Source organism: Sphaerodactylus townsendi, linkage group LG06 (assembly GCF_021028975.2).
Source record: "Sphaerodactylus townsendi isolate TG3544 linkage group LG06, MPM_Stown_v2.3, whole genome shotgun sequence".
Lineage (NCBI taxonomy): Eukaryota > Metazoa > Chordata > Lepidosauria > Squamata > Sphaerodactylidae > Sphaerodactylus > Sphaerodactylus townsendi.
In genome coordinates, this window is record NC_059430.1 from 37,282,819 (window position 1) to 37,303,079 (window position 20,261).

At 41.7% G+C, this 20,261-nt stretch overlaps 1 protein-coding gene across 2 annotated transcripts in view; it reads right to left on the reverse strand.

Moving 5' to 3' along the window:
* TMPRSS6 (transmembrane serine protease 6) overlaps window positions 1-20,029 on the reverse strand; it is a 38,360-nt gene extending 18,331 nt beyond the window's left edge. The window contains exons 1-7 of one of the 2 annotated variants that reach the window (XM_048500770.1): window positions 19,927-20,029; window positions 12,205-12,361; window positions 11,143-11,285; window positions 10,718-10,785; window positions 10,302-10,486; window positions 2,741-2,782; window positions 1,145-1,349 (exon numbers count right to left, since the gene is read on the reverse strand). In XM_048500770.1, the coding sequence (XP_048356727.1) occupies window positions 1,145-1,349; window positions 2,741-2,782; window positions 10,302-10,486; window positions 10,718-10,785; window positions 11,143-11,285; window positions 12,205-12,355 (794 nt within the window). In that variant the 5' untranslated portion in view covers window positions 12,356-12,361; window positions 19,927-20,029. Of the gene's footprint in view, window positions 1-1,144; window positions 1,350-2,740; window positions 2,783-10,301; window positions 10,487-10,717; window positions 10,786-11,142; window positions 11,286-12,204; window positions 12,362-19,633; window positions 19,694-19,926 lie in introns of those variants that run through there. The other variant, XM_048500771.1, reaches the window with a different exon arrangement.
* Window positions 20,030-20,261: the final 232 nt, after the last annotated feature.

Below are 20,261 nucleotides of genomic sequence, written 5' to 3' on the forward strand. Positions count from 1 at the left end.
GCCTGCCTTTCCTAGAGAGCCTTTGAACTGAATAAGGAAGAAGTGGAGTGGCATAATTGTATTTATTGTTATTGTGCTTAATTTAATTAATGCCTTTATTAATTTATTTATTAATAATTTTTTTATTAATGCCGCTAATGGCGGGGGAGAGGGGACCTGACAACCCTACTTTGCTTAATGTGTGGAGTTTTGCCTGAACTAGATCCTAAGAGCTGGTTTACTATTCATTTCAAGGTATCCTAGATTTTTTAACATCCACCTGATATAAAATATACATGCTGGCATTCTAGCACTGCAGCAATTTAAACCAGCCATTGCCAACCTTTATTTATTTATTATATTTATATACTGAACCTTTTCTGGCAAAACCCAGGCTCAGGGTGGCTTCCATCCAAAATTTAACAAAGACAACAATGAATACACAGGGATGCTGTTCTAGCAGCATTCTCTCCTGATGTTTCACCTGCATCTGTGGCTGGCATCTTCAGAGGCCATACAGCCCGGAAACCACACAGCACCCCAGTGATTCTGGCCGTGAAAGCCTTCGACAATACAATGAATACACAATTTAAAACCACTCCATCAATTCAGTAAGATGTAAAAATATCTGCATAATTGGCTATTTCTGTCCTGGCAAGACCACATTTAAATCAGGCCTGGACCAGCCTAACGGAGAGTTCTTTAATAATTTAAAAGGATGTCTCCCCCCACCCCCACTGCCCCCATTCCAGCTCTTAGGTCAGAAATTTCCAGGTGGACACCAGTGGAGAAGGGTGTGTATGTGTGTGCGCTTTTAACACACGTACCACCCTCCTGCAATTTCTCTTCTGAAAATTGTCAAATTCAAACTCCTTATATCTACACTAGGGAAAATTCACCCTTATTATGCTACCAGCAGGTGCCATAAAACCACCTTGGAGGTGATTAGGAGTGGAGGCGGCAGGGGAAGGGGACAAAGGGCCCTCTCCTTCCCCACCTCCTGCAAATCACAAAAAGGTGATTCTTAACATGATCACAGAACAGCATGTAATATTCATATAGTTCCACCCTTGCACTCTATAAATGAGCAATACATTGGAGAGCAGGCACTTAGTCCTGTATTGCCTGTCACCAGGTGTGCCCCCACAATACCAAGGCTACCTACAAAGTGATGAGTTGCTTCTCCAGTGGCCCAGCAACGTTGTACATGGCTAGCCGGTCCCTGCATTCCGAGAGGGTCCATTCCAGGCGCAGCTTGATCATGTAACCTTTGGGAGCATGAAGATGCCACAGACAACTGGAGGCCAGGTAATCCGGGCGCTTCAGCCTCAGGGCTTCATCCGTCATGATGTAGCTGTATCTGTAACAACCTGACCAGACAAGATAAACCAAGTTGCACACAGTACTGCTAAAGTGCAAAGAAAGATGACTTAGAGGAAAAATCTCTGATCTTATTTAAAACACTTACCCCAGGAGATCAAGGATATCGTAAAGGCGGAAGTTCAACATTAAGCCAGCTGATTCCACTGTGATCATATATGGCCCGTTGGCATGGCCCGTTCTACTCTGGCCCCAGTCCACTCTCATTGGTTAAATCCTTGCTAATCATCCGAATAACAAGGTGATTTCCCCCTTCCTGTTCTCAAATTCTGTACACAATCAATGTTAAGCCCATTTGAGCACCCAGCTAAGCCCATTTAAAGCCCACTCATTCTGATGGAGAAGAGCGACAAATACTCAGAACTTCTTTTGGAAACAAACATCGAAGTGCTTAACTTTGGCTGGATATTTCTGTTCATCTGTGAGCTGCCTCATGAATTACATTACATTAAAAGGATTTCTATTCCTAAAACTATGAAGCATGAGTGCCATTCAGTTGGGCATTTCAACATGGTACTTCTCAGGGAGGCAAAATTGACTGCAACTCCATGTGGGCAATCCCCTCCCCCCAGTTCTTTGCTGCTTAATGTGTAAAACAGATGCTTGGATACCTGTTTTCACTTGCAAATTCCCTGACTGTTTCTCTTTGAAATAAATCTCCCACTGACAATTGCAGGTCTTCTCAGGTGTATTTTGGTGTGCTTTGAAACTTGGACTGTTGGGATGGATTGCTTACATGCAAGCCATTTTTCCCTACAGTGCACATGAGGGTGACTTTTGCCATTAATCAAAGTTTGGTTCTCCGCAGGGCAGGTGCTGATTCACCACAGGTCTCAGCTCAATCCCACCCCTCTGCAGTGCAGGAGAAGTAGGAATTGTTCCTGGAGCTGTCCCACTGTTAACTGGGTCCAAGTGTTATCATAGGCTTAGAACCAGGCAGGGGTAGCCCAGGAGAAGAAAAGAATATACTTTGTGTGGGATGACAAAATACTTTGAACAACTCTGTACACAATGTACATCTTTGTGTTACCCGTTTGTTCCAAAGGCCCTGTTAGGGAAGGGTAATATCTCGGTTACCTGAAAACAGTCTGTTTTCCAGTGGCATAGGAGTGGCACTTGTGCAACAGTGGCTGTACACAGAGAAGTGTTTCAGCGCATTATATGAGCACAGGTTATTTTTCACATTCACTGAGTTCCCAGCATATGAAGGGAATATAGGGATCCACCCTCAGGTAGGTGACATGGTGAAAAGAGCTCATGACTTCTGAAGTGATCACCTTAATTTTTGACATCCCTGTTCATTTAGGAGCTTTCTATAATCTCAACTCCCACCCCTCAGTACAACAAACCTTTAAAAAAAAACGGAAAATAAACAGCCTACCCAATGTGGATTTCAGCACTATTATGTCTTTCACACTGGATTCTGTCAGAAAAGAAAATACATAAAGAAAAACAAGTATATGAGATGGCTCAAGAGCTAAAACCAAAAATGCTCCCTGCTCACCTATCTTTTTCATCTTCCACCAGGCACCATGGGCCCTTTCTTTTCCCATAATCAGGCATATGGGCCTGACAGCCTAATCCTACACATGTTCTCCAGAGAGACTTTTTTTCAGCTTACAACATCAACTGTGTGTGGTAATTATCCCCCTTCTCTAGTCAACAGAGACTGACTGCCTCTGAACGTGGACGTTCCATACATTATCATGGCAAACAGTTGTTGATAGGCCTGTCATTCTGGAATTTGTCCAGTCATGTACTAAAAACACTTCCCAGCCTACCACAGTTTAAGATCTTCTTTCCAAGTCCTGCCTTCTATGCCCCCACCTGCAAAAATCAGGCATTTTCAGTGGTGGCATCACACTCTACTATGTGATCTGTGCCACACATGCTGGACCAACCCCAATGCAATGCCCCTTTCTTCTGGGCTAGAGAAAAAAAGGAAGACATCTGGCACATCTACAGCGTAGCAGCTGCTATCCATCACTATAACACTAAAACGGTGGCTGAAGATTTGAGCCCTACGGGGATAGGATGGGATATAAATTTAATAAAACAAACAAATAAATAATTGAGATAAATTACATTGTGCATGGGACACACCAGAAAGTTGTGTGGCTGGATTGTTGGAATGTAGAGGGATGTATTATCAAGAAGAAACACAAATGAGATCTGGTGCCCTATTCAAGAATCTCAGTCTACAGGACAGGAATTATTCCCATCAAATTCAGTCAATATGCCAGGTGTGTTGAAGCAAGAGGAAAGAAAACAGGCCTAGTTGAGAGAAACTGACTGGGTGTTTAATACCAGCTGACAGCCAGTGTGGTAGAGTGGTTAAGAGCGAGTGGACTCTAATCTGAAGAACTGGGTTTGATTCCCTACTCCTCTACATGAGCAATGGACTCTTATCTGGTGAACCATATTTGTTTCTTCACTCTTTTATGCATGGCCACAGAAGCCAACCAGATCTGGGAGAAGTGATGTGAGCTTTTCACTATTGGGCAACATTTTGTTTCTTTGCTTGTTTTATTCGGCTTCTCTTACTGATCCTACTTTCCTGCTTGTTATTTTTAGAGAGAGAGAAACATGCAGAGAGATCTGTATATGTAGGTATTGTTTTTAGAACCAGCGTGGTATAGTGGCTAGGAGCAGATGGATTCTAATCTGGAGAACTGGTTCCCCACTCCTCCACCTTACTGTCGGAGGCTTATCTGGTGAACCAGATGTGTTTCTGCACTCCTACATTTAAGCTGGATGACCTTGAGCTAGCCACAGTTCTTTGGAACTCTCTCAGCCCCTGTTGTGGCGTGGAGAAAGGGAAAGGAGTTTGTAAGCCCCTTTGAGTCTCCTTCCAAGAGAGAAAGTGAGGTATAAATCAAAACACTTATTTTTCTTCTTCTTCAGGTGGTTTTGAGATAAGAAACAAAGCAAAAGGCACCTCAAAAAAACAGCCAGTCATGAACAGAGCAGGGGTCCCCAATCTTTTTGAGCCTGTAGGCACCTCTGAAATTCTGACACAGTGTGGTGGCTGCAGCCACAAAATGGCTGCCACAGGAGCCACAGCCAGTGATACAGTGGCTGCTAAGCTTACTGTCAGTCATGCCGTGAAGATCCTTGGGCTGCTACCAAAGCAATGTTTTTTTAAACATCTGTAGTCGATCAAATCACCAATGCCCAATCAGAACCCTTGCTGGGTAAAACCCTACCTGGCTCTACCCACTTTCTAAAAACATTTGGAAGGCACCAGGAAAGGTATCAGCAGGCGTCATGGCACTCATGGGCACTACACTGAGGACTCCTGTATTAAAGATTAGAAAAAAACGAAAAAGAAAGAATGCTTGGGAAAAGATACTCAGGAGTGTTGCTGGTTGGCAGAAAAGTTGTATGTATGGCCTGTATATATATGTGTGTGTGTGTGTGTGTATGCATATACATATGTGTGTGTGTATATATATGTGTATGTGTATATATGTGTGTGTGTGTGTGTGTGTATGTATGTATATACATATGTGTGTGTGTATCTATATGTGTATATATATGTGTGTGTATTGCTCCCTGAAGAGTTCAGTTCATAGTCTGGTAGTGCTTCTGGATCCACTACTGCTCCATGTGGCAGGTGAGTTTTTGTTCTGTTTAGAATTGTGTGCCAACTGTGTTCTTTTCTGGAAAAGGCAGATTTGCCCACTGTCATGCATACCATCCTAATCAGAGTACTATACTGTGTGGGATTACGTTTGAAAAGCATTTGGAAATTTGGGTGACTCAAAAGGTGGGACAGCCAGAATTCTGACTCGGGTTAACCACAGAGTTTTGGCCAAATGCTAGAGCTTCACTGGTGATATAATGATGTCATCACCAAGAGTCTCCCTTGCCCTAGCAACCTTATTTGCATACATTGGTCTGCTATTTTATTCTGTTTCTGTCATCATAGAAACATATGGCACGGAAGCCCTCCTTGTCCTCCACACTCTAGAAATTTTATTAAATACATGTAGAAGATTTCACCACACATGGCCCATACCTAGTAGCTCTATCTTTTGGCTGGAAAGGGGATATTTCTGAGATTCTGTGCCCTATATAAAAGTCCATTTGTTCTGGGCTTTTTAATTTATTTTTGTTGTTTAAGTCCGCCACTCTCACTTGGATTCAAGGCTCATTACACAGAACGAGTCAATATAATCAACAGGATAGGACATTCAGGAAACAATATTACAGGGTTAGGGTTCTAAAACCAAACAAATCTAAAAGCAAATAATTAAAGCAAAGGCTAAGAATTAATAGGACACATTAAATGATGCAGAAATTACATAGTAGGATCCTAGTTTCAACAAACTATATTTGGCAGTACATACCCTAATAATAATCCCTAATAATTTATCCAGATAACTTTGTCAATTTTTTAGTAAAGTGCAAATCTATTGCTTGAGTGGAAAAACCTTCAATAATGTAGTTTTGCATTGTTTGTGGAAAGCCAGGAGGGTAGGAGCCTTCCTAACCTCCTTGAGCAGGATATTCCACAAGGTGGGGACCACAGTGGAGAAGGTACATGTATGGGGCAGTTGTTGATTTTGCCCATTTGAAAGCTGGAGCCTGCTTTAGGTTCTGCTCAGATCAGTGAAGCTGTCCTGGCAGTGCACAAGAAGATATAGGGGAGTAACTCTGCCCTCCTTTGAATCAGGTCACCTTTATGCCAGTACAAAACCATTATGGGACACACGAGGCTGCCGCTGAAAACAGCAGTCCTGCATAACTTTTTCCCGTCTCTCCATTAATACCTAGTAATCCAAAATAAATGATGCTGCAAGTTTCCCTGGCCCAGGTAGTGGCAACCAATGCACTGACTGGAGGTGGGAAAATCTGCAGTGCAATGATGTAAAATCACACACACTGCTATTATCAGGGGACAGAGGCAACAGAGAAAACACAGGCACTTGCTTTTGCTTTCTGCAGTAGCCGTGTGATTAATACATCTGCTCTGAGCCTGAATCTATCCCAGTGTTTTGTCTGCAGTAATCCCTGCGTGGTTTGGCATGTGTATGCTGAATCAATATTCTTAGGAAACAATCTGGATTTGCAGCAACCATTACAATTGGAACATACCTAAGGACCTAGGCTGAATTTCTTTTTCTTTTATGGATATGTCTGTTCCTGATTTACAAATCAAAATAAGGTGAGCTAATGAAGGACAAATCCCTCCATTTCAGAAGTGCTTTGGGAGTTAAAAGCATTTGCTGTCTGAAATTAGTTTTCTTGTACCACCTGTCATTTGAGATACAAAAGCCTTTCCCAATTAATATTTCAAACCACTCTACAACTAGCAGAGGAGGAATACATTTATTATCATGTTCATCAGCATTTTAGACAGCAGTGTGATTATTTATGTGGCATCAATAATGTGCATGGCCCTTAATGTAGTAAAGAATAATGCAAACCGAATACAGGTAGCAAAAGATGGGAGCAATCAAAGGAAAAGTCACACCTTCATGCCTGATTAGTAACACTTTCAGTTCAGGAGGAGCACAAACTTTTTTCATGTTTGTTCCTCTCACACACACAGACATGCAGACATTTTGATCTGCTTTGTTGTAGTTTTGGATATTCAATTTATTTTTTCATTTCCACTGCTTTCAGTTTTCTACTTGTGATTTTGGTCCTACTCCCATTCAAACCGGGTTGCCAGTTCCAGACTGGTCAAATCCTAGAGATTTGGAAATGGACACTTTGAGGGGTTGAGGAAGAGAGGAGCCTCAGTGGGGTATAATGCCATATAGTCAATCCTCCAAAGCAGCCATTTTCTCAGAGGGAACTAATTTCTAGAGCCCACACAGAGGTTGGAAAAGCGACATCTAAATGGGATGAAAATGCACAGGGGCTGTACCCTTCCGCTATCCTCCCTTCCAGATTTTCAGATCCATGTCCCCACTGTAAAGGCAGAACGATTTGGAAGTAGGTGGTGGTGGTGGGACCTTCACTGTGCTTATTAAATGTCTTTTCACATAGCCTGTTATCAATTTATGCTGTGTAATCTACTTTGAGTCTCAGTGAGAAGGGCAACTACACTCACAATGAAGTAAATGCCAGTGAGTGAATACTTTGAACTTTCTTTCTTTCTTTCTTTCTTTCTTTCTTTCTTTCTTTCTTTCTTTCTTTCTTTCTTTCTTTCTTTCTTTCTTTCTTTCTTTCTTTCTTTCTTTCTTTCTTTCTTTCCTTCCTCCTTCCTTCCTTCCTTTTACTGGGTACCACTTATTAGCAGTCACTTCTGTTCAGAATATCCTTGATGAAGGTTACTGAAAATCCTGTATTTACAAAGATTGCTGCTATGTTCATACAAGGAACACTTAGATCTCAGTATACATGAAGTTGTAAAGTTGTTATATTTCAAATTTATTATGAATGTATCATCTTGGATACTTTTCTTGAAACAACTTCATATAGGGTTGTCAACCCTAGGTTCAGAAATACCTCGAAATTTGAAGGTGGATGTTGGGAGAGTGGGGTTGGGGGTGGGGGGGAGAGACTTTGATAGGGTATAATGCCATGCAGTCCACTTTCTGAAGCACGCATTTGCTTTAGGAGAATAAACATTTTAAAGAAAGAAATAAGCAATTTATGTAGTCTCAAGATCAGCTGCAAATCCAGCGCTTTCCATACCCCATCTGGAGGTTGATAGATACCTAACAAGAGACTTTGCAATTTCTTGACTTGAACCATCCCCAATTCTCCATTTGCAAGTATCTAGGGCAGCGTAATTCTAAATCCTGTAGATCGCTAATTCTTTTAGGGTTGAATGGGACCCTTTCTGCAGATAGTTGCTGGGCAAAGTTTTTTACCAAGTGGTTAAATGCTTATAAAGCTGTGTATAGAACTCCTCACGCATGTATCTTTAAATCCATCTTACTAATAATGGATCGGTTCTTAGCTCTTTAGATTCTAGTACTTATCTTACTCTGCTTATCTTAGTCTTGTGCAGCTTAGAACTTTGCATATGTTGTATTGTGTAGTGAGCATGCTGTAAACTATCAAGGTGCCTTCCTGTGTGGGAGTGCTAAGAAATATCTTGTAAGTATAGTGGCGGTATGGTTAGCAAGTGGCATGCAGTGGCAGAGCAGTGGCTATGAGCAGGTGCACTTTGATCTTGGAGGAACTGGCGCTTGATTCTGTAGCTCTAAGCCAAGGTTTTGAGTTGTGGGATATTTATCTTGGGGAATCTAGATTAGCCCCTGTACACTCCCACACACGCCTTTGGGGCCAGCAATTCCTCAAAGGTCACAGCTTCTCGGAGCTCTCTCAGCCCCACCCCCCTCACAGCGTGTTTGTTGTGAGGGGGGAAGGGCAAGGAGATTGTCAGCCCCTTTGAGTCTCCTACAGGAAAGAAAGGGGGGGGGGTATACATCCAAACTCTTCTTCTTCAAACTCTTCTTGTGTGAAGTGTTTCTTATTCCTAAGAAGGTGGGAGGCTGCAGTGTAAAGTAATTGGGATCATGGGCCAGACCTCCTTTGGTTCTACTCTTCTGGGTGGAAGCCCAATAATTCACTCTGCTGAGGGATACAGTCAGTCACTCTCTCTCAGCCCAACCTGCCTCAGTAGTCTTGTTGTGACAAAAAAATGAGAAAAGAGAGACCCATAAACATAACTCTTAGCTGCCTGCTATGGGTTTTCTGGGCAGTGTTTTTTGCCATGATTTTGAGCTTTTTGTTCCTAATATTTCACCTTGCATTTATGGCTGGGGTACTCCTAGAGGTATTGCCACTGTAAGAAGCTTTTGCTTGGTTACGCTCTCTGAAGGTAGTAGCCATAGATACAGGCAAAACATTAGGAGCAAAAGCTATCAGACCCCAGCTGCACAGCCCAGAAAACCCACAACAGCTAGTTGATTCCATATGTGAAACACTTCCACAATACAACTCTGAGCTCCTTGTGAAAGATAAGGCATCCCTTTTTATCCAAATTCACAGAGCTTACGAAATGTACAGACGATTTTCAGATAAGCAAGAGTACATGCTTAACTTCCCTGTTAAAATCAATGGATCTTAAAAGAGTTTAATTGGATTGCGTCCCATGCAGTAATCTTGCCCCTCTGAACATGAACATGTGTTTTATTTTTTTTAAAAAAACACACCCTATCACAGTGTTCTCTAGTGTTGTATCAGGACTCATCAGTGTCATTACTTTACAGCCAAGGTTTGTAACCTATGCTTGTAGAGGCAAATGTGGCTCAACACAGAACCAAATACAGCTCTTTCAAAACAAAAATCAAATCAGAAAAATTAAATTAAAATAGATGGAAAAGGAGGATTGCTAGAATAACCAGTAAGCAAAGGGAATGGTGGGCAAAGATTTTTTTTATGAGACTAAGGGATTTCATAGAAAAGCTTTACAGGAAGGAAAATAATAGAGGGGAATGACTGCAGTAATCCACACGCAGATTGAGCGCAGATTTATGGTAGTGTATACAGAAGTTGTGCAAGGTGCTGTGTAAACATGTTACTTATTGTGAGACCCTATGTATGTGCCACTTCCTAATGAAGGACTCACAACAACCATTATCTGGGCTATAGAAACATTATTTGGGCTACAGAATCAACATATCAGGTATCAGTAAGGTTAAGTTGTGTACTTTCATTATACAAATGGAATTTCTTATATCTTTATAGATCTCTTGTTCTAAATTTTTATATAGTTTGGCTCTTTAACTATAAAAGGTTGCAGACCCCTTCTTCATAAGGTGGGAGTCACAGCATTCTTCTTTTCTTCTTTTATGGTCAGCAACAGTTCTTTTTTCTCCCTGCAAACCAACAGTTTCTGCTCTACACAATTCTGTTATCTCCTTCCTTCTTTGCCTGTTCCTCCTCTCTTAATAGCAGACAGCGTCATCTTTTCAACCTGTCTATAATAGTCCTACCTTGAACATACCTACTGCCTACATGTGGCAAGTTCTTACCTAGCAGAACCAAGGATTCTGGGTCAATCTTGTACTCGGTCCAAGAGGCAAAGTGGCCAGTTTGATTAGTACTGGCAAGCAGTTTCCTGTATAGCATAGTGTTCACCTTCTCAGCAGTCATCTCCTTGTGTTGGCTTTTGGGGACTTGAAGAGCAAACCAGAAGAAGCAGGTCAGAGATCCCTCCCTGTTATGGAGATAAATAATCATCTTTACTGCCACCTGTCCTGTCCATTTCCCTTTTGTGCATCTTGCAAGCATTACCAGAAGCAGTGAAGCATTTCCAGTGATAGAGTCACAAGCCATCAAACAGAGGGGGTTTTTCAGTGTTTTTACAGGAACATTTTGCAACATTTAAGGTAACTTTCAAAAAGCTGAATAATTCCTCAAAGTCAATTGGGATGAAAGTGATACTCACCCAAAGGCATAGACGGTGGTGGAGTTGTAATAAGGAGCCAGCTCAGTGGCATGAATAAGATCTTTCAGCTATAAAAAAAATATTCTTCAATGATTATCAGCAGCAGCAGCTTCACAGGTGGGATGCCCCACCCCATTCTTCTTGTTATATTATTCTCCCCACATTCAGTACACAAAACAATTTAGTTTCCACAAAGGGTTGCCATTTTTTTTTGACTGGCTGCACTCCCATACTTTTACCACAGCTTGACATGCAGAAATTTAGCTGAGAAAGCTTTTCCTGGAAGGGGAATTTAAAGTAGGGACAGCTGCTTTATTTCTATATGTTTTGCTGCTGAGCAAGACACAGGGACAAGGCCAATAAGAATGCTAGCCACTCTAAACTCACACTGAAGACCCTCCACAACTAATGAAGTGGTGCCCCACCATCTTCTGCATCTTGGCCGTCTCTGTCCAGAAGGCTCTGGATTCCATTCGCCCGTGGTCCAGGGAATACTGTCGGTTGAGGATGCTCAGACTACCGGAGTAGAAGTGCACGGAAGTTGACTCCCAGAAATGTGGTTTATGATCTGCCAAGATATATTAAAAGCAGGAAAATGTAGACAATAAAATGAATACATCTCCCTCAAAAAAATGAGAAGTTCCACTTATTTCAATGAAACTCAATCCTAAATAATTAACAGTGCACACCTAAACAGTTCACACTTTTCATAGTTCGCTGCAATCAATCTTCATAGGATCACACTCGAGTCTAAGTCTTGGCTGTTAGGATGCATTGCAAGAACCAATTATTCAAAAAATATTTGGCCACATTTGTTCAGAGTATCCCAGAGTTGTGAACGTAAGTCTGGAATGGGAATATCTTTGCACACAAAAGGTAACAGTAGATATTGTAGGTATTCTCTGGGTTCTTTTAGACCCATAACAAACTACACAATGCCACAATGCTCATTATGGTGTCATGTGAATGTGGTAAGGGAAAAAAATCTTAGTATTGTACATAATGAAGTGAAACAACAAAAGCTGCCACACTATGTGTAAGAATAAGATTGGCATATTTTGGATGCATTTAACACTAGCTGCCTTCATCACAAGGGAACTGATTCAACTAGTCAACAGCCCACAAGTCTGCAGATTCCTTCTCAAACCTGCCTAGCCCCGATCTTGTCCTATATCAGATGCTTAACAGGGTCAGTCCTGGTTGATATTTGGACAAGCAACCCCTCCCCCCACCCCCGCAAGATTGTCCAGAGTCCCAACAAAGAAACAGGCAACAGCAAACTGCCTCTGAACATTTCTTGCCTTTAAAACTCCACAAGGTCGCCTTAAGTCAACTGTGACTTGATCCCCCCTGCCCCCCCCCACCAGTGAAATGAATCAATCCTACAATCTCTGGGAACAGTCAGATTCTGAGCAGCCTGCTAATCCTGACCCCATTTACCAATCAAAATATTAGAACAAGAACAAGCAAAATATGATAATTATTACCAAAGAAATACCATGTTATTGCTCCAGCTCCACCCAGCAGTATTAAGACAACTGAGAATAGGAGGTAGCGTTGGCAGTTGCGCCTTCTATAGTTGTGTTCATCTTGAGATGGTTCTTTTGAGTCCTCCTCTTGGTCCTCACCCTCCATCATGGGAATCTTGTTAAACATGAAACCAAGAACAGGCCCTGTTATCTATAGCTGAGGTTCCATATCATCATAACCCAGATTGACCAATCAAGAGAACTGCGGTAGAAAGCACTCATGTCACTCCTTGTGGCATGCATACACACTAAAGCTTTCTCTTCCCATAAAGCTGTTGTGATTGATCTAGCAGCAGGGAGGGGCATAAAAGCCAGTATGTAAAGCTATACTAAAGAGTATGTAAAGAGTGACAGGCTACGTTGGCAGTTTTAGGAAGAGTTAGACCTTCAGTCAAGAATGGAAGGACTTTAAGGTCGATAACGCAAGTGCTTGAACTAAGTTCTGGAGCTTGCTACTCGACCCATGCACTCTGCACAACCACTGGGATCGGATATTAGTTTTGGTGTGTACTCAGCTTCTGTCCCATGTAACGGCCGGGAATTTCCAACTCCAGTTGGGAATTGCCACTCTTTTCAGGGAACCATGCTCGAACTCCAGCTTGATCTCCAGTAAAGTGTGCAATCTCTGGTGCCAGGAGTCCCCCATTCAGCCAATCACAGCTGAGTGTTTCGGGCATGCGTACCGCTGGCCAATTCCAACTGCTGGCGATGCCATAAAGAAACAGGGACTATGTTACACATGTGGTGAGAGCATGTGTCCCAAAAAAATAAAGAAATTCTTAAAGGAATATACATAATATGGTGACCTAGATAATTGAATATCCTAAATTCGATTTCCTACACACCGGAATTATATCTGCTAGAGATAGGATTGAAAAAAATCTCTAAGATGAACTTGGAACTTTTTTGTTATATGACTACCGCAGCCAGAATTAAAATTGCTAAAAATTGGAAAAACATACAATTATTGACAATTGAGGACTGGCTGATGACATTATCAGATTGCATGGAGTTAGACAAACTCTCCGTTATTGTTAAAGACACACATTGGAGTAAATTCCAGAATACTTGGAAAGCATACTTTTATTGTTTTTGAAAAAGAAAAGTAAAAACTTAACAATAAGTGAATTCCCAGTGTTAATGGAAAATTAACTTCTATATATATGTATTCTCAAAATTAAATATAAAATATATATAAGTGATATAATATAAGGAACATTATTATAGCAGTATTGTTAACTCTAAAGACTTTTACTCTTGTTTTATATATGATTGCTGTTTTTTTCTCCCAACCCTCCAGATTCTAGCCAACTCCAAATGGGGAAGCTCGGTACTTGACTACTGTATTATTTGTAAAGGTAAACCTTAGTAAAATTTAATTTTATTGAATAGTATTAAACCAAATAGATCAATGTAGATGTTAGTGAATTGGTCAAATGATAAGGGCGCTTTTAACAAGCCTATTTCCACTGATTAACTGTACACTGTTTTTTTTAATTTTCATGTGATATATAATAAACTATTAAAATCCCACCACCTTCATTCCTCCATTCCTGCAGTAAGCAGTTTTTTTTATAACGTGATGTAGGGACCAACGGAACATGGTCACAGAACAGGCAGCCAATCGGAATGGGAGCAGCTTAAGAGGCACAGAATGATTCCGGCCATTGCTGTGGTGGGAACAAACAATGGTTTCTGACTCTAGGTTAAAATTCCTCCTTCCCAGGGAACTGGGTCGAACCTATTTTACTTGTGTGCAGAATCGCCCTAACTCTGAGATCCAGAGAGAGAAGTTCAACTCTGAGTTCCAGAGAGAGTGGACAAGTTTTATTGTCTGGGAGAGACCTGTGGTTTTTGGCAGAAAGAGAGCATTGGATGAGGGAGAGTCCCAAACTCTAGCTAGGAATGGAATTTACTTCCAGGTAAAGAAAAATTCCTAGTCCAGGTTTTTGGAACAGAGGTAATCAGTGTTCTGGTCAGAATGGGTAGAACTGAGGGAACTGGCGGAGAGAGGGACCAATTATCTTGTCAGAACAGATAAACCACGCTGCGTATGCAAGAAAGATTTCTATTCCCTAGTTTTGTAGAAGGATTTATTTCAAACACTGTGAGGTAATCCTAAAATTTGAAAAATCTAGAGGAAAGCGAGTGGTGAAATACTCCTTTCCATATAGTTAACAGGCATCAGAGTTATCACAGGAAAATCTCTGTGGGCAAGCTTGGATATAAAATCTGAAACATCGTGAAAGTCTATAATATTTTACAAGTATTGAGAGTTCTGTGACAATCTGACATCTTTTCTGAAAGCCAGTCAGTCACAAGCCTTTATTGGCGTAAAATAAACATACAAAATCAGCATACAAAATTTGCCCATTATTGCTCACAATTATAGACACTGGTACTAAAATACTAAATACTAAAATATATACATGGTCCTTCTGTAACTACAGGACATTCCTTCAGCTAAGTTAACCCTTCTGAAAGCCAATTTCCATCCGGGGTGAACTTTGAAAACATCAAAATATCTGTAAATAAAAACTGCCTCTTTCTAGGCTGACAATTCCTAACCTAATCCCCTTAAATTGTTAATAATTTATTTGTTACATTTTAATTTATTTGTTAAACATTAAAAAAAGGCTTCTTTGGTGGTTATCTGAGGTAAAGAAAAGAGAGCGAGCGAAGGGAAGGCCATTATTTTAGTTATTTATTTTGAAGAGAAACAAGATGGGACAACTAAAGAGAACCCCCATTAAGGACAGACAGACAGACAGACAGACGTGAAGAAAAGAAGATCTCAGAAGATTTCGGGGACATTCGTTGCCTTCAGATATTTGGGAGGTGGGAGATTTTTTCCCTCATGTCCTGGCCTTCTCAGTCTCCTTACACTGAATTCACATTAGATCGTCAGTCTATACCTATATATCGTTAGATCGTCAGTCTATACCTATATATCGTCAGATCGTCAGTTTATACCCCTCGCATCCTGGACATAAACTGTTTCAACTCTTACCCTCTAAACGTCGCTACAGAGCACTCCGTACACTCAAGACAATTCATTTAGATATATAAGAATAAAGTTTTTCCTCGAATGCCATCAACATCACTCTGTTAAACAAATAATTCCCTCGATAATGTCAAACTATTTATTATATATTTATTATATAATTACTGCACTACTTTTTTCATCATTCCTATTACCCATCTCCTCCCAATTATGACTGTATGACTATAGCCTGTGCTGACATTTCATTTTATTTTATGATTTTACATTTTATGTTTTTATTACTATTGATTGTTTCCTGATTGCCGCATTAGACTCTATATGACAATCATTAAGTGCTGTACCTTATGATTCTTGACAAATGTATTTTCTTTATGTACACTGAGAGCATATGCACCGGAGACAAATTCCTTGTGTGTCCAATCACACTTGGCCAATAAAGATTCTATTCTATCAAGGTCAGTATTATCTTCTCTGACTGGCATCAGCTCTCCAAGGTCTTAGGCAAAGGTCTTTCAGATCACTTACTATTTGATTCTGAATAAGCCACATTCCTTCAAGAAGAGGGAGTGTAGTGTAAAGGTTAGAGTGCTGGACTGAGATCAGAAAGGCTCAGATTTCTAGTCCCAATTTAGCTACAAAACTCACTTAGTAAGCACTGGCCAGTCATTTTCCAAAGCCAAACCTACCTCGCAGGATGTTGTGAGGATGAAATGGAAGAAAGGAAAACGATGTACACTGTCTTGAACTCTTTCAAGGCACACGGGATAAAAACAGTAATAATAAACAAACAAATAGGGGACACACAAGAACTTGCAGGGAGCATCTCATTCCCCACTGTATCCCATTCTCTGCTATTTCCTCTTTCCCTTCCATAGCAACCTCCCATAGCCTCTTTTCTTTCCCTGCGTCCTTTTCTTCTTTCCCCAAACCAGCCAACCTATTATTATCTATGCCCCTGTCTTCAGTTTTTCCTCTTTTGCTCCCCTTGGCAGCCTCTCCCTGGCTTGTTGAGATGTGTGGTGGCTGCTAGTAGCAGGCTAGGCCCAATTGCATGGGTGAATTTATGGATATGTTTTTGAATAATTTTCAAAGTCGTCTGACATTATCATTTATGAGGTATTTAACTACATCCAGAAATAGGATTAATCTCCCCAAGATGTGATTAAATACCAGCTTTACTAATGGGGGGGGGGGGGGGGGCAGAAAGTGAAAAAAACCATCAGTAGAAGAAAATGACAGGAAATTGTGCCTTGTAGGGATATTTCCTTAACTCAAATGATTAAGTAAATTCATACTGAGGTAACACAGAGACAAGACGGTTCAGCTAATAGTGCTTGAGTGGAAGCATAAAAGAGCAAAAGAAAAAGGAAGTTATTAGGAAAAGAAAGACTGTGGATTACCTATGTATTTAACTGTGGAACATACAATATAGGGCATACAGCTGATCATATAGAAATTATCATAATGGACATAGGTTGTTATTCCACTCAATGGACCAGCCAACTACATACTGGGGTGGGCATCTTTAGGGCTGAATAGTTATTGATTCTGTTTGTTTCTTACAGACTTCTAGTTTCACTTCTTCCAATAGGTTGGGACTGGTAGACAATCTTTGTATGCAGGTAAGTCTCTTGAATCTCCATTTTAAAGGATCAAGTAGTAGCTGCTATGAAAGACCCATTGACAAACTCCAGGTGGGGCATGGAATTATCCCAGAATTATAACTGAAATCCAGAGCTCAAAGATCAGTTCCTCTGGAGAAAATGGCTGCGTTGGAGGGTGGACTCTATGGCAGGCTCCACCCCCAAATCTCCAGGAATTCCCCTATCCAAGTTGGTAACCCTATCCAGCTGAGACCCTAGAGAGCTACTGCCGGTCTGAATAGAAAGTGTTTGTTTACTCTGGTGGCTAAGAAAATAAGAGCAAAAAGCTGTATCCGAAGGGTGAAATGTTTTAATGAGTATATTGAGATTTAATTATTTTAGCACTGTTTCTCAGGACTTGTGGTTTATGTTGATTGTATCTGACTGTAATGGCCTTTGGCCATATGCAACAAATTCTATTTACACCTTTGAAAAACAAACCGGACCTTGCTAGACTATTGGTCTGACTCTATGTAAGGCAGCTTTCTGTGTGTCCAGCAAAGTAAAGTTACTCACTTTAAACTACTATAATTGAGTGTGTGTGTGGGGGGGGGGGGAAGGGCTGGGTTTTGGCTGATCAGCCTTCAGCAAAAGCAAATTCATTTGTACTTATTCTTGGCTAGTCCTGGTATAAAAAGAGCATGCATCTTGGTGTGGCAACAAATAGAATTGTTCAGCAGTTTCATGAATTCACTTTCCATGGGAAGGCAGCAAAAAGCACAGTACATCATCATATCATCTATACTATTTCTCAAGTGTGGCCTCTATATGCAGATATCTAAATCCATGGATCGGGCCTGCTAATTGAACAGATGTTTGTGGTGCAGTGCACCCTGACATCTGAAAATATATCAGGGGGTTTAATTATCTTTTCCTTCTTAGCTGAAAGTGGCAGCTGCAACTGAGAGCCTCTCCGGGCTCAGCTGCAGCAGTAGCTTCCGGAAACCTCTCTGGGCGGGGCTGTGTTGGCAGCAATGGCCAGGAACCTCTTTAGGCCTACAGTATCCCCCAGATGCCTATGCTGCAGATGGACTTGGAGTCGCATCTAGCTCAGTGACAGGAGAGCTGCTCTGAACTTGAAGGGGTTTTCCAACACCTCAGCTGCTGCAGTTGTCCACCTTCAAAATGGCCATTTTCTCCAGGGAAACTGATCTCTGTTGCCTAGAGATCAGTTGTAATAGTGGCAGATCTCCAGCCACCATATGGAAGTTGGCAGCCCTAGTCTCCTTGCAATTCCTTCCAGGCTCCCTCTTGGAGCAGCAGTGGCGTAGGAGGTTAAGAGCTCATGTATCTAATTTGGAGGAACCGGGTTTGATTCCCAGCTCTGCTGCCTGAGCTGTGGAGACTTATCTGGGAATCTTAGATTAGCCCTTCCAGCTGATTCCTACACACGCTTGCTGGCAAGTGGACCTTTGAAGCTATTCACAGTTTCTTGGAGCTTTCCCAGCTCCCCACCCACCTCGCCAGGGTGTTTCTGCTAAGGGGAGGGGGAAGGGCAAGGAGATTGTAAGCCCCTTTGAGTCTCCTGCAGGAGAGAAAGGGGGGGGGATATAAATCCAAACTCTTCTTCTTCTTCTTGTAACCAGTACCACTAATAGTAAAGGGTGACATTTACTAGGCAGACTGTTTACAGGATAGTTTGCATCACACATAGTGTGGACATGTGTTTTTTGGGCCTGCCAAGTGGGAGCTGACGTTCTCCCAGAATTACAACCAACCATCAGACCTCTCCAAGCTCCACCCCCAAATCTGTGGGAATTTCCCAAGCTGGAGTTGGCAGCTTTATAATAAACTTATGGGGGCTTTCGTGATCATGTATCTCCACGAGAAACAATATCTCTATTACATTTCAGAGGGCATGAACGCCATGTATGCGGATTTCGGCATGGCCGAATTGTTATGATTTCAACCCCACCTCAGTTGCATTGAATGGTCTAATCTCTCAGCCTATCTGCTTCATGGGGTCGCTGATAGGTTATTCCGATGGTTGAGGGGTCCTAGAACTGCCAACCTCCAGATGGTTCCCAAAATTCTCCAGAATTACAACTGATTTCCAGACTACAGAGATCAGATCCCCTGCAGAAAATAGCAGCTTTGGAAGACAGATATGACATCACAACTTGGCTGAGCTCCCTCCACCAAACTCCACCCTCCCTAGGCTCTGTCCCTGAATCTCCAGGAATTTATCAACCCAGAGTTGGCAACATTAGACATAAACGTAACAAAGAAATGCATGACTGGAGCGTGCCAAAACAACAAAAAGCCGAAATATCAAACACTCACTGTCCCTTCAGTGACATTTCATTATGTATGGTTACTTCTTTACTTGGTCAGAACATAATTTACTAACCAGAAGTTTCTGCTGCAAAGAGATGAAAGAAGCAGAGATGTAAGCCTGAAGAAGCTGTAGTCTGGCTCCCGGTAATCATCCACTCCAGCTGGTTGTGGTGGGTTTTCTGGGTTGTGTGGCCGTGGTCTGGTGGAAAACCCACCACAACCAGTGAATCCAGCCGTGAAAGCCTTCGACAATACATCCACTACAGCATTTTCTTTGCCTTCTTAGAATACCTTGGCCTTTTGTCTCCTCAGTACCTTTTGGCTCAATTGTCCTTCTCCCCAACAGGGCCATAGAAAGAGGCCTGGCTCTACTGTATTGGCACCAAACAATGCCACACAAATAGTAAACATTCATCTTCAGTAGGGAAAAACATTTTAAAGAGTGGTAAATTTACAGTCCTACCTTTGATTCCTCCCCTATATTTATGTTCTGGCTTGGTGGACTCATGCAAAAGCGCACAGATACATAATCACAGGCAAACACTAGGCAAGATTTATTTACTGAGGCCCAAGGTCTGCCCTGCAATCAATAATCTGAGGTTCTGTCCTCTTCTCTTGGCCTTTGCCCCTTTAAAGCTCTACACAGAAAGCTTTGCAGTTCCAGAAAAGATCGGGTCTGCCAAACGAAGCCCTCGGTGTTGCTTGTTAGTTTCACAGAAGTACCTGAAATCTGTCCTGTAAAAGGCATTCCCTTACCTATTTGGTGTCATTGAAAACATTACAGCAATTCTCTTTGCCTAACAGCAAATGCGTTCTTTTCCAAAGGAAGGCGATTTAGAGGGCTTGGAACAAAGGGAAATGGTTGGCAGGATGTGGAAGATGCAGGAAAGAGCAAGGATAATATAAGGCTTGCCTCCACCATCCTATTCCCGCTGTGCCCACCACTCTCCTCAAGGGCTGCTGAGTAAGTTGCCCAGCAACTTTCCCCTGCCTTAGTTACACCTGTTGGTTCCAAGGGAATAAAGTCAAAATTGGACTAAAGTCGGGGGAGGGGGAATCCTCCTGTGCAGGAAATGCGCATCTCTCCGCTC